Source organism: Colobus angolensis, unplaced genomic scaffold (assembly GCF_000951035.1).
Source record: "Colobus angolensis palliatus isolate OR3802 unplaced genomic scaffold, Cang.pa_1.0 Scaffold145, whole genome shotgun sequence".
In the NCBI taxonomy this organism is placed as follows: domain Eukaryota; kingdom Metazoa; phylum Chordata; class Mammalia; order Primates; family Cercopithecidae; genus Colobus; species Colobus angolensis.
In genome coordinates this window covers 578,238-591,825 of record NW_012114544.1, presented here as the reverse complement: position 1 = coordinate 591,825, position 13,588 = coordinate 578,238, and the positions used below count along the sequence as shown (strand labels likewise).

At 32.6% G+C, this 13,588-nt stretch overlaps 1 protein-coding gene across 1 annotated transcript; it reads right to left on the bottom strand.

Moving 5' to 3' along the window:
* Positions 1 to 9,093: 9,093 nt before the first annotated feature.
* Positions 9,094 to 10,547, bottom strand: LOC105507183 (RNA-binding protein 48-like). Its single transcript, XM_011935590.1, is given in 4 exon segments — positions 9,094 to 9,334; positions 9,336 to 9,909; positions 10,080 to 10,137; positions 10,140 to 10,547. Coding segments are annotated over 4 exon segments (1,161 nt in total). The 5' UTR covers positions 10,536 to 10,547; the 3' UTR covers positions 9,094 to 9,201.
* Positions 10,548 to 13,588: the final 3,041 nt, after the last annotated feature.

Sequence of the window (13,588 nt, the reverse complement as noted above, 5' to 3'; positions counted from 1 at the left end):
TTTTTACATTATTTTATATGACAAGTTTTCATTGACCTAGAAAAGTTGTGTTGTTTTCACTGTTATATATTTTCCATGGCATTCAGAAAGGTTAAAAAATAGACAAAGAGTGCTCAGGGAAAACACATACACATGCAAAAACACAAATAGCAAACACTAAACGGTAATGCCAAATCCCGAATACTTGTATTTTTTCAAGAAAAAAATGTTGTTTTATGTTTATGCTAGTAGGAAGTGTGGTATGAGGGTTATGCCAAAGAGAATTTGTGAAAATTATTAGGGAAATTATTGGTGATTTTGGTCACAATACACATAGTATTTACCCGAAGCTTGCTTCTCAGGATCTCCAAGCACTTTGCAGAATAGGTTTTACTAATCTTATTACACTCCTTTTAATAAGGGGATATTTGAGTGACGATATAAAGGAAGAATGCAAGTTGCTTAGCAAATCAGAAGAGTATGAAGGAGAATCCAGTCTTTCCAGATTTTAGTTCAGTGTTACATATACTCCAAGTGACCCATCATTACAGTACAGCTGTATCCCTGGCTATAACACGTGCATGGGAACAGTTTGCCGCACGCTTTGGAATTCTTCAAAAGATTGCACTAAGCATTAATATTGCCAAACACCCCAGGCATTGGCAAATGCTCTTTCCATTTGCTCCCCCATATGTGATATTGTTTGTGTCTTTTATGCTTAAAACTGAAGAAAAAAGAACGTTGTTTATGGGATTTTGTAATGTGTGTGCATGATTTTAAGCAAAGTATTTTGCATTCTGGTACTTAGAACAGTCCATAAATATCCAAATAGATATAAAAATTATGAAGTTTACAAAAAAAGTGTTCCAAACATCACAGCCACTATTCAAAGGCAATCAAATTTACAATATTACAATGCAGAGCATCTCCTACCTCCCCACACACTGTGTTTCTTCAAGAGTCTAGGAATGCTTAAGTAGGACATGTAAAAGGTAATATAACAAATTCAAATTATTAGATTAGTGTATTTAACAAGGACTAAGGAGCAGCTGATTCATTCATGCACTGAACTGGTTTTCAGTTCTAAGATGCGCAATATACTGTGGGAATTAGTAATTCAATTTTCAGATCTTATGCACTTTAAGAAATAGAATTAGTGAAACAGCACTATTTTTAAAAAATTAATCAGATTTGTAAGCATTTAAAAACTTAACAGTTTGAGAATTATAGGTGAGATATTTTATAGAATGATCCTCAGTTGTAATTTTCTGATATTTTTCTCATGATTATGATGGGTTTTTGGGAAAGGGAGTCTACAGAAGTAAAGTGCCATCTTCATCATATCATATGAAGACTGCACTATCGATATAATGTATCACTGTTTGCATAATTAACTGATCACATAGTTTGAGGTAGCATCTGTCAGATTTATCCATTGTAAAGTTACTCTTTTGCTTTCTCCCTTTTCATAATACTTTTTGAAAGAAGGTTTCTGTGCACAACCCATGCTGGAGGGGTAAGGAGTTATACTCCCCGTATCTGAGGTCAACTTATCTACATAGAGTATTTGGAATTTTTCTGTATAGGAGATTTGACTCTTCATCTCTATTTATTGTTTATTCAATCATTTATTTATATCAGTGTGGACTCATGACAAGGAAAGTCTGAACAATTCTTACAGCCAAGAGAAGCCTAAGGAAATAGGATGACTAAATGCCTTGTAGTATTCCAGACTAGAAAGAACAAATTAGAAAAGAATAGAAAAGAAAAGAAAACTAAGGAAATTTTACAAAGAGGACTTTAGGTAATAAGATTGTATTAATATTGGTTCATTAATTGTAAAAAATGTACAATACTAATGTAAGAAGTTAATATCAGAAAAAACTGGGTGTGGGGTATATGGTAGATCTCTGCACTATCTTTAGAGTAATTCTGTAAACCTAAAACCATTATAAGATAAATGTTTAGTAACTTAAAAATACCCTCTACACACAAAAATATTGATGCATTCAGGAAAGGTCAGAGTTTCAGAACTAAAGTCATAAAGTTTTAGTGGGAGTATAAATTGCCATGATCTGTCAGTAATTATGAAAATATTAGTATGCATGTCAACTTTGGTGAATCGAATTCACTTCTAAGGATCTCTTTAGAAGAAATAGAAAAATTTAAATGTATCATTGAAACTTTATTTATAATAATAACAAAACAATATAAGATAACTTAAGATAACCTACCAAAATATTCAGTTGTATATTGATTGAGGTCATTGTGGTACTTCTTCATAGGGTAGCCAGTAAAAAGAAGGAAAATTCTCTAGATGTATTTGCTCTCTGGAAATAGAAGTACAATATAATAAAAAATATATACTGTATTTCAAAACAGTAAGATGAACAAGAAGATATTATGTATGCATTGAATCATACATACCAAAATGTTAATTATGGTTACTTTAGGCAGAGTAAGACAGTAGTGGAGAATGTTGACTTTTACATTTACCTTTTGCTAGTTTGAACTGCTACAACTTTCATTTATTACTTTTGTAATAAAAATATAACTTTTTTCTTAGTAACAAAGGATACAAGTATTTATGCATACATTATTATTTTATAATAGTTATATTATAATATATTAATATGCAATTAATTAACCAAGCACAGTTCAAGTTATCATAATTTAATTAATAGGAAATTATACATCTTGTGCCCCATCTAAATGTAAGAGAATTAGGTGTCACTGAGTCATTAACTTATTAATTTATTGACTAGTTCTCTAATATGTGCCTCCTGCACTCCTGTTGTTAATTTCTTGGCCTATGATTGAAAGGTGAATAGAATATTATCCATATTTTCAAATCTCATTGTGTAGTTGGTGAGATAAACAAATGGCTGACTTATTAATAAAGAAATGTAATAAATGCCCTACTTTACCTTTAAAGGCTTTGTAAGTAATATTCCATTTTTACGATGGAGCATTGAAAATGAGGTGGGCTGATAGAAAACCATCAAACGGTATAGTGGAAACAAATGTGGAAATATGTTAAAATAGATACTTTTGTAAAGCTAGGAGGGGGTCACATTACAGAAATTGTAATACGTTGTCTTGGATGACCATTGAGTTTTATCTTACATACCAGTTGCTTTCAGTTGATTGTGGCTTTCTGCAGCAAAGCATGGAGACAGATTCGTAGGCAGAGTACATGCTCAGTGGAGACTGTGGCAAATGCTTGTTGATACCTATCGAAGGTGCCCATTGGGTAGGAACAACAGGTCTGCCAAGTATTTGCCTAGAATTCAGAAGTTTTGCAACATAGTTCTGACTTTCATCCCTTAGTGCTGTTTAGCAAGCTGTTAAAGAATTTAATTATCACTTGAATAGTGAATACAAGAGGATTATTTTCCTTGTTAACGAAATGCATAAGAAGTGATCAAAAATAAAAATTATGAATAGCATAATGAAACTTATAGAAATGTAAGTATATGTATTCACAATTTTTTTCAGTTTGATTGAAAGCAAGTCAGATCATTAAATAAAATTGAATAACTAAGCTCAACAGTTTAAACCACAAATACTTCAAAATATAGATTACAAAAGAATGAAAAAATTCAAAAAGTGTGATTACTTAATCAGGCCTGTATTAATCAGAGAAGTAACCATCAATGAAGACTGGACAGAAATTTTTAACCATGCAGTATTTAGAATATACAATGAATAATGAGATGTTTTGTTCCATTAATTTGATCAATGTTAATTCACTGGAAATATTTTATGGTTCTGGAATGAAAGCAACTGGTGCCTATAAAGTCTATTATAGTGAGTGCTAAGAATTAGACCACTAGTGCATAATTAGGAATGATCTGATTATTAGTATGAGTATTAGAAGGTATAAAAGAGATTAGGAGATACAACATGCAATTAAAATATGTCTAAAAGTAAATTCTTTGTTTTCTAAACTAAAAATGAAGTAACAAGAATAGAAACAATATTTGTCTGTAAATATGGATAAGGATGACTATGCATATGTTAATATATATGGATACATACACAGGCACTTTCCTCTTTGTGAAAGAGAAACAATTTTGGAAAAATGAAAGAATACCAAAGAGATTTTTTGGTATGTTGTTCAGGGGTCAGTACGCACTCAGCCTCATATTCTTAAGTAAGATTGTAAAATGTGACAAATGATAAGCCTGTGGCACTTTAAGATCACAACTCCAAAGGGGATTTAAAAAACAGCTACAATTTGAAAAAATAGTCAGCTGCAATTATTGAAGTATGCTTCCTCAAGTAGAAGAAAATGCAACTGTGATTTTTAATATTTTAATAAAAGTATTTTAAGTTACAAGTGATTAATCCAAATACCTAATTCCTTGAACAATTTATATAATCCAAGTATTTCTGGATTTTTAATTGTAGACTTCATTAAACATTATGAAAATATTGATGCAGTTACTCCTCAATTACAAAAAATGATTCATTTTCTAATCAAACTGTTAGAAACAAAATATTTTTATATTTATGCTAATTAACCAATTGTCAAGCTATTTTATACTTAATAATGAAATAAAATGTAGAAGAGCTCATTTATATTAATATACACTCTGAAAACAAAATAAAAGTGTCTATAAAACATTGACTAAAAACGGAGAATCAACATTACCAAGTATACAAAAGAACTATGTAAACGTTTATATTAACATATTTTCACAATGCACTTGGTTAGAGTGTCCATTAATATATATTTAAAAGAATAATGAAAACTACAGAAAAATAATTACAGATGTTTATTTTGCATGTCGAGTTACTGAACAGATTATCAAATATTCATGAATAAAAATGGTAGAAGAATAGTAACATATCTGTTCACATGAACGAGTCTCTTTTAACTCTTAATATGAGCTAAGGATAGGCATAACATCACAAAATAAAAGTCATGTTATTTTATGCTCTTGAGCTATTTTTTCCACTGATTTAGTATTTTCTAAATAAAATGTCTCAATTAGCAGTCATTTTAGTGATAGCTGATAGATTGACAAATAGATATATTACTATTTTATTCCCAGTATTTTTACAGTTATGCTTTATCTCCAAATGTCATGGAAACTATGTGCCCTCTAGTTTCTCTAATTTCAACATTGGAGATGATACTAGCCTAACGAATTTCCCTTTTAGAGGAATTCCTCTGCAGACCGTTCCAAACCCATTCTTTTATCAATCATCTCTTTAGTCTCATAGAGGCTTAAGGCCAGTCAGTCAGAATTGGTTTTTGCCCAGAGGATAAAGGGTCTAACATTACTTTGAATTTAGAGGACAAATTGACTGGATTTGTCAATTTGAGACTTACTTTTGAGACTCAGGTAATTTGTCAATTACCTTTGAGACTGAATCTCAAGGTAATTCCACATAGCTGCTGTTGTGCTTTTGTTTGGCATCATATGAGGTACAGGGATTTTCCTTGTTGACGGATGTTTGTATTATCTTATTGTATCACATCCTACTTTGCATACTGGTATTTGCCTTGTTAAATTTTATCTTATTTGATTGCTGATATTCTACTCAGTCCTTTGTTTTTCCAGTTGCTTTGGAGCTGACAGGCTACATAACCCAATGTCACTTTCTCCTGAGTGTATCAGTGATCAGAACATACTCATAGGAAATCTAACAAAACCTTAGGGTATTTCATGGACAAATTAGCTAAGCTTTCATTGTTTTGTTTGGTTTGCTTCTTATAATCCTGGAAAATGTTGAACAATGCTGCCTTAGCATCATAGGCTTATATTTAATTTTGAGTTTATAAAAATGTCAATCATTAAGACATTCAACTTTTCCTATATTTATTCCTAGTAAAAATGCACACCTTTAGAAGAAGAGTGGGTAAAATATATTGGAGAGTAGAATAACTCATGTTAGCAAACATGAGAGCAGGACCATAAGAAAATGGAAATGAAATTAGAATTTAGTAAAACAATGGAGCACTAATTAGTGAGTTTAATATGCACAGATAGAGAGAATGGAATGGGAAAGGATAGCCGTAATTGTGCTTTGTTTAGCTTAGCCATTTGGTTAGCCAGAGCTTTTACAACCAGCTCTTTTATAGCTATGACATCTTTATGCAGCTGTCCTTTTCTTTTTCTGACTTGGCTGCTTTTGTGCACATTTCAAATGTTTTTGATCAAATGCATATACAGTCCAATGTGTTTTCCCTGAAAGCAGTGTCCCTTGACTAGGGACAGCCTTAGAGTAGCTTTCATCAAGAATAAAGGTATGGGAAGGGGTGGGAGGATGATAGGAGGCAGGATGCTGGCTGTGTCTTAAACAGTTTGAAAGAGATTAGAAGGGAAGTGACATGACTATTGAAAACCTGTCAGCTGGTCCAGAAAAGTGCCTCCACACGGGAGAAAGATCCATAAAATGCCAAAGATTTCATGTGTAGCATTGGTCATAATGGCTACTCCTTTTTTCTCCACTTGGATGGAGTAAAAAGTGAAGTTCCTGGACAAGCTCCGTGCCCCTGTCTCCTTCAATGCTGGCAGTGACCTGCACAGATAGGATTTCACATTCACACATATAGACAGGCTGTCTCCCCTGTGATCCTAATACTTCATGGTTATCATCCAAGACCCTCTGCCTCTCCCACAACATAAATCTTTTTTCTTTTAAAAAAATAAAATAAAAGAGGCTGAGCTAGTGAGGATAGAATATATTACCTCATTCTATTTGAGGCCCTGTGGCAACTCAAGATTAACTAAACCACTGAATAATCTCATTTAGAAAAACAGGCATGCAGCTCAAATTGGATCATTCTGTTTTGTTTTTTGCTTTTTTTCCACCACAGAAGAGATAGGAACAAAATACATCGAAAGAACATACAAATAGCATTAATTGGAACAGTCACTGTTAAAACAATCTCACCAGACTATTCCAAGAACACTTTTGGTCAACTTGGGACTTTGGAATTAAGAATAAAAGGAATTTGATTTGTGAATTTGGATTTTCCACATCATCCTTATAAATAAAATTATATACAAACATGATGAAAATTTATAAGGTACTCATAGTGCTTATATTTGATAATTATATATATGTACAACATGAGAAAGGTAAAGAATAATAAAGACAATAGTGCTTATATTTGATAATTATATATATGTACAACATGACGAAGGTAAAGAATAATGAAGTATTAAAACGCAAAGTCATTTCTTATAAATATCACAGTGATCTATCTTAATATCAACAAATCAATTGGTTACACACAGTGTATTCATAAAGAAAAAATACAGCCTTTCTAGTTCAGTGGGATATTTAAGGTATCATATGAGATAACATACATAGATTCAAGGTATTAGACTATTTATTATTTTTCTATGTTTAAAAATACACATTGCCAAACCGTTCTTAAATACACTGGCATTTGTCTCAGGAGTTTATGCTAGCAATTTATAGATAAAAGCTGTCGCCAGTTGCTCTAGAGTTTCTCTGTTGAATATAGGGTCAAATACAGGAAATGTATAAAAGACAAACTTTGCCTTCTTATTGGACACACATATTCCTGGGTCTTTGGAGGAGAAATTTGCCAATAGTTTTCTAAATAAATATATATTTAAAATAAATTTTCCATTATATTGTAAGAAATGCTACAGTTCGTCAAACTTTTCCATTCTTCCTTTTATTTGGGCATTAGATAATTACAAGGAATATGTTGTGTGCTTTATATCTACTTGTTTTTATGTCTGATCTATCTACCTATCATCTATCTCTCTCTCTATATATATCCATCCATCTTCTATCTCTCATATATCCATCTACCTACCATATCTCCCTCTTCTCTCTTCCCGCTGTTTTCATCTATCTATCCACCTACCTACCTACCAATATATGTATTAATTTATCTGTCATTCATTTACATACCTATTTAAACATTTATCACTTCAGCTATTTTATTCTCGAGATGAAATGTGGAATTAATCCTAATCCCAATTTTCTAGAACACTGTTATTAAGTGTTTATCAGGGCACTTGAACTCTCTTGTTCAGCCTTTCTTCAATCCATCCTTTTTTCTTTCCTGCATTTCTTACTGTTTAACCTCTCTCCACTTACATTTCTCTCCTAACAGAAGTAATAATTCTGACACATGGGATATCTATAATTTATTTGCATGTGCTTTTGTTTTATGCACATATAACTTTGCACAATGCTGTTATATTTAAATTATTTTTTTTCCACTCAGCACCATGTTTCAAAGGTCTATTCACATCCTGTGTTTAGAGTTGGTCTGTTTTTCACTAACTGCTATGCAGTTTACATAGTGTTAATACACTACATTTTGTCCCTTCCTTCCAGTGATGAACACCTTGGTTGCATCCAAATCACTGCTACTAAAGACAGCACCATAATGAACATTTGTGTATTTTCTCTCATACTGGTACAAGAATTGCTCTAGAATATACATCCAGGATATGACTATATCTAGTCATAACATATATCTATGTTTATTTAACTTTAATTTAATGCTTTCACATTACTCTTCAGAATACCTGGGCCAATTTAAACTCCCACGAGTAATGTCTACAATTTTTCACATCACAAATTCTCAGGCAGCACTTGCATTATATAACTTTTGCATCGTTGCCACTGTAATAATTGCAAATTAATACATCTTTTTCATAATAACCTTCTTTTGAGTCTTCACTTCTGTGAAATAATGGTTCACAACTTTTACTCATTTTTTCCTATTTTGATTTGCTGTCATTGTATTATGGATTAGCAAGAATTCTTTGTATATTCTGATATTAGACATTTGTGGTTTTAGATATTGCAAATAATTTCTGGAAATAATAAATTGGTTTCTCAACTTTGTTCATTGTGTCCTTTTGTTGACAGAAAGCCTGTATTAGATGTTATAGAATCTATGAGCAATTCATCTTTGTTAACATTTATTAACCTGTTAACTTTATTATTATTATTATTATTTTATTAATTTTTCCTGGTTGCCTATCTTGATTTATATTGTAAAGCTTCCATGTTTGCTTTAATTAATTTACATATAATTACTATACATGAGAAATAATGTTATAATGATAAGAATAGTTTCTGCAATTAAATAAGGATCAAAAAATGAAGAAATGACTTTAGACAAGTAGCTTGAATGAAATTACAAAGAGAAGTGCGTTAAAAAATACCAGCAGTAAAATCTCTAGAAGAATTAAAATGACAGGCTAAAAATTAAAAAAAAAAAGTGTTTTTTTTTTTTTTTGAAAATACTAATTTGCTGCTGGCACTGTGTATTCTTCTTCTTTGTTTTAACGGATGACTTGCAGGTACATCTTCTGGCTTGTCCCCTGGAGGCTTTGGCAAATGAAATTACCTGTTTAAGTTTATTCCAAATTAAATTTGTTGTTGTATTCAATGAGTCATCGTGCATATCCACTTTAGATACATCTGGTAACAGAGGTCCAGTCATAACCTCATTACTACTTGAGCTTGTTTCAAGAAAAGTTCCAAGTTTATGATCGTCTTCTCTTCTTCTTTTGTGCTCCTGCAGTTGTGTTATCCTAGGCATAAATCTGTCAACTGCCTCTGAAGAGGTAATAGCCTTTTGTGCACCAGGGTAGGCCACTGAGTTTTTAAAAGTGTTTATTTGTGTTTTCTGCAAAGAGTCATCGTGGTTATAATGCCCCATTGTTTTACCATGGTTTCTACCATCCTTAGAAGAGTTTGATGCTCTGGCAACATGCCCCCTGGATGAACACATACATTTTGAGGAGAAATAACATAAAGGCAATTCACAGGAATATGGAAGATAAGGATTTGAGTTCTCTGCAGAAGTGTTCACAGCAGCTGTACAAAATCCAGACATCTCTGAGTGGAAGTCTTGTCTAAAATTCTCTGTGTCTTTATGCTCTGTAACCAATCTCTTTGTCATGTAATGGTCTTTATATTACAATTTAAAAGGTGAGGGAAAGGAAAACAGAAGTGACTTATTTATTGTTTTCATCATTCAGAATCATATAATTTAAACAATCACTTAAAAATGTTAACAATTCTGCTCCAAAACATTTATTCCTTGAGAAGGGAATATATTCATTCACATGGCTTAAAACCTTTATTTTCAGTAGTTCTTACTACATATGCCTTCTGCACTTCTGTTTTTTTTTTTTTTTTCTAGTTTCTTCAACTGTTACAAATTGTGGAGCATAGCATACATGAAGCAATTCACTGAGAAAACTCTGTTCATCCATTTTTCTCTTGGCTGTCCTTGCACTTTTTAAGTTTATAGATTTAATAAGATAAACTTTAGTAAAGTCTTCTGGTGGGTATTCATCTAGAGCATTGTACTGTTCGTTTGCACCATACAAAGTGAATCGCTCAACTATTTCCTTCGTGGCTCCCACAGCAGGACCTCCTTGTATTAATAAGCACTGAGATTCCAAATTGATTGTATATACTTTGACAGCACCAGGCCATCCTCCCTCCCCATATTTGGCCCACGTGTTGCATGCTGCCCTCCAGACCTGGTGGTCAAATAAATTCCCTAGCTCCCCGCTACTCGACGCCATCTTGCCTGCTTTGATCCTCCTTCTGTTAACTTTAAAGACTTATCTTTCACAATGATAACTTTTTTTGAAGTGTACCTTTTTGTATGGCACAAGATAGAAATCCAGTTTTATTTTCTCCATAAAGTGAGCCAGTATTCATACATCATCAACTAAATACTCAGTTTTTGGCACATTGATCCATATACTATTTAAATACATGATTTTCTTTTCAGAAAACAAGCAAGCTAGAAGGCAATGAATTGACATTTATAAAATGCTGGAAAAAATATGTGTGTCATGTATATATATTTTTTCAGACAGATACTAAGGGCCTTTACTGCACGAGGCATACTCTGTAAGAAAGATTTAACATTTCTTTCTTTTTTTTTTTGAGACAGGGTCTCACTCTGTCACCAAGACTGGAGTGCGGTGGCGCAATTTCAACTCACTGCAACCTCTGCCTCCTGGGTTCAAGTGATTCTTGTGCCTCAGACTCCTAAGATTTAACATTTCTTTGGATATTTTTGTGTGAAACAGTGTAAATATTATTTAAATGTAGACTATGATTAATTAAATATGTATTTTGTAAGCCGAAAGTCAACCACAAAATTTTCTTAAAAATAATGAAGTCAACATAGGTAATAAAAGGCAATAAAAGTATTGACCAATTAATCTAAAAAAAAACAAAACAGAAAAAAAGAGAGCAATATTTTTAAAAGAACACAAGGAACAAATAGAAAACGGTTGTCACAAAGGTAAATTTTGACCAACCATATCAATAATGATATTAAATGTGAATGACCTAAGTACACCAATTAAAAGATGGAAATTGTTAGATTGAATTAAAATAAAAACAAATTAAACTATCTGCTATCTATAAGAAACCTTTTCCAAATATGAAGTTAAGGAAAGGATGCAAGCAAAATGAAAGGCAAAAGATATTGTATGTGTTACACCTGAATTGTGTCCCTCAAAATTATGTATGTTGAGACCCTAATTCCCAATGCTACTGTATTTGGAGATAGGACTGTTAACAGGTAAATAAGATCAAGTGAGGCCATAAGGATAGGGTCCTAATCCTGTGGGATTGGTGGACATACAGGAAGAGGGAGAGAGATCTCTTTCTCCTTTTCCATGCACGTGAGCACGGAAAGGCAATGCGAGCACACCGCGAGAAAATAGTCATCTGTAAGCCAGGAAGAGGGCTCTCGTCAGAACTCAAGCTTGCCAACATATCAGATTTCTGGCCTCCAGAACTACGAGAAAATAAATTTCTGAGCTTTATCCATCCAGTCTCTGATATTTTGTTATGGCAGTCTGGGCAGACTAAGTCACCATACAAACCTTAACTAAAAGAAAGCTTAAGTAGCTACGTTAATATCAGATAAACTTCAGAACAAAGAATATTATCAGAGATAAATAAGGTTATTATATGATGAAAAAGGGATCAATTTTCTAAGATGTGACGATTTTAAGCATTTTTCACTGAAAAACAGAGTTTCAAAATATATTTATAAAAAAGAACTGAAATCCCAGCACTTTGGGAGGCCAAGGCGGGTGGATCACCTGAGGTCAGGGTTTGAGACCAGCCAGACCAACATGGTGAAACCCCATCTCTACTAAAAATACAAAAATTAGCTGGGTGTGGTAGTGCACGCCTGTAGTTCCAGTTATTCTGGAAGCTGAGGCAAGAGAATTGTTTGAACCCGGGAGGTGGAGATTGCAGTGAGCCGAGATTGCACCATTGCACTCCAGCCTGGGTGACAGTGAGGCTCCATCTCAAACAAACAAACAAAAAAGAACTGACAGAATTGGAAAAATGCACAATTCTAGTTGAAGACTTTGATATTTTAATCTCACTATCAGTAATGGATAGAACAAAGTGTACAGAAAATTGCTAAGCATGTAGAAGACTTAAACAATACTGTCAACAAACTGAAGTAATAACATTTATAGATCACTATACCCAACAAAAACAAAAATCTATAATATTCTTTAAAACAGAGAACTTTTACCAAGATACAGCTTATTCTGAATCATAAAACAAATCTAAAATTTAAAGGAATGAAAAGCATACAAAGTATGTTCACAGCTAATAACCAAATTAAATTAGACATGATGAACAGAAATAGCTAAACCACCACCAATATTTGGACTTTAAGTAACATACTTCTAACTAACACATGGGTCAAGAGGAAGCCTCAGGGAAAAAAATTTATATATATATATATATATATATATAGAGAGAGAGAGAGAGAGAGAGAGAGAGAGAGAGAGAGAGAACTAAATAAAATGAAAATGCAATATATCAAAATTTGGGGGCTGCAGTTAAAAGTAGATGAAGAGTTGAGATCAGTATGCTTCTGCCTTAAGAACGACCTTGCTTAGTTTCCAAATGTCTGGGGATTTTGTGATTACCTTTGTTGTTGTTGTTGTTTCCTAGTAGAATTCCTTTGGGGTTAGAAAACATTTTCTGTGTAACTTCAGTATAATATTTTTTGAGATTTGCATTATAACTCAGCACGTATTCAATCATTTTGTACATCCTGTATACATTTGAAAGGAACGCATACTTTTCAGTATTGCATTGTCTGTCAACTAGGTCAGGTATGTGAATTACGTTATTTAACTATTCTGTATACCTCATGATTTCATGCCCGCTTGTGCTACCATTTAATGAGTGGTTTATTAAATGTTTATGAATGTACATTTGTTTAGGATTATATCTTGTTTTATTTCTCCTTTGGCACTTCATTTTTGGGCAATCTACTTAATGTATGCATTTAGCTCTCATAAGCTCAAAATTAGACTTTTATTTTCAAGTAGTCATTCACAGTTTTTCCTATTAGTCCCTTAAGTCTAGGCTGCCTTCATAGTTTTAAGTTATTGACGTTTCTCTACGATTTGTTTCAAGAAGAAAAGCAGCAAATTAAGCTAGTTCTCTGTTTGTCAGGAACCAGAAGCCAAGAAGTTTTGTTTTTAGACATCTCCTAATAACTCATTAGCAATTAGTTGTATTTACAAATATGTATTACACACACACACACACATATATACACATATATATGTATACA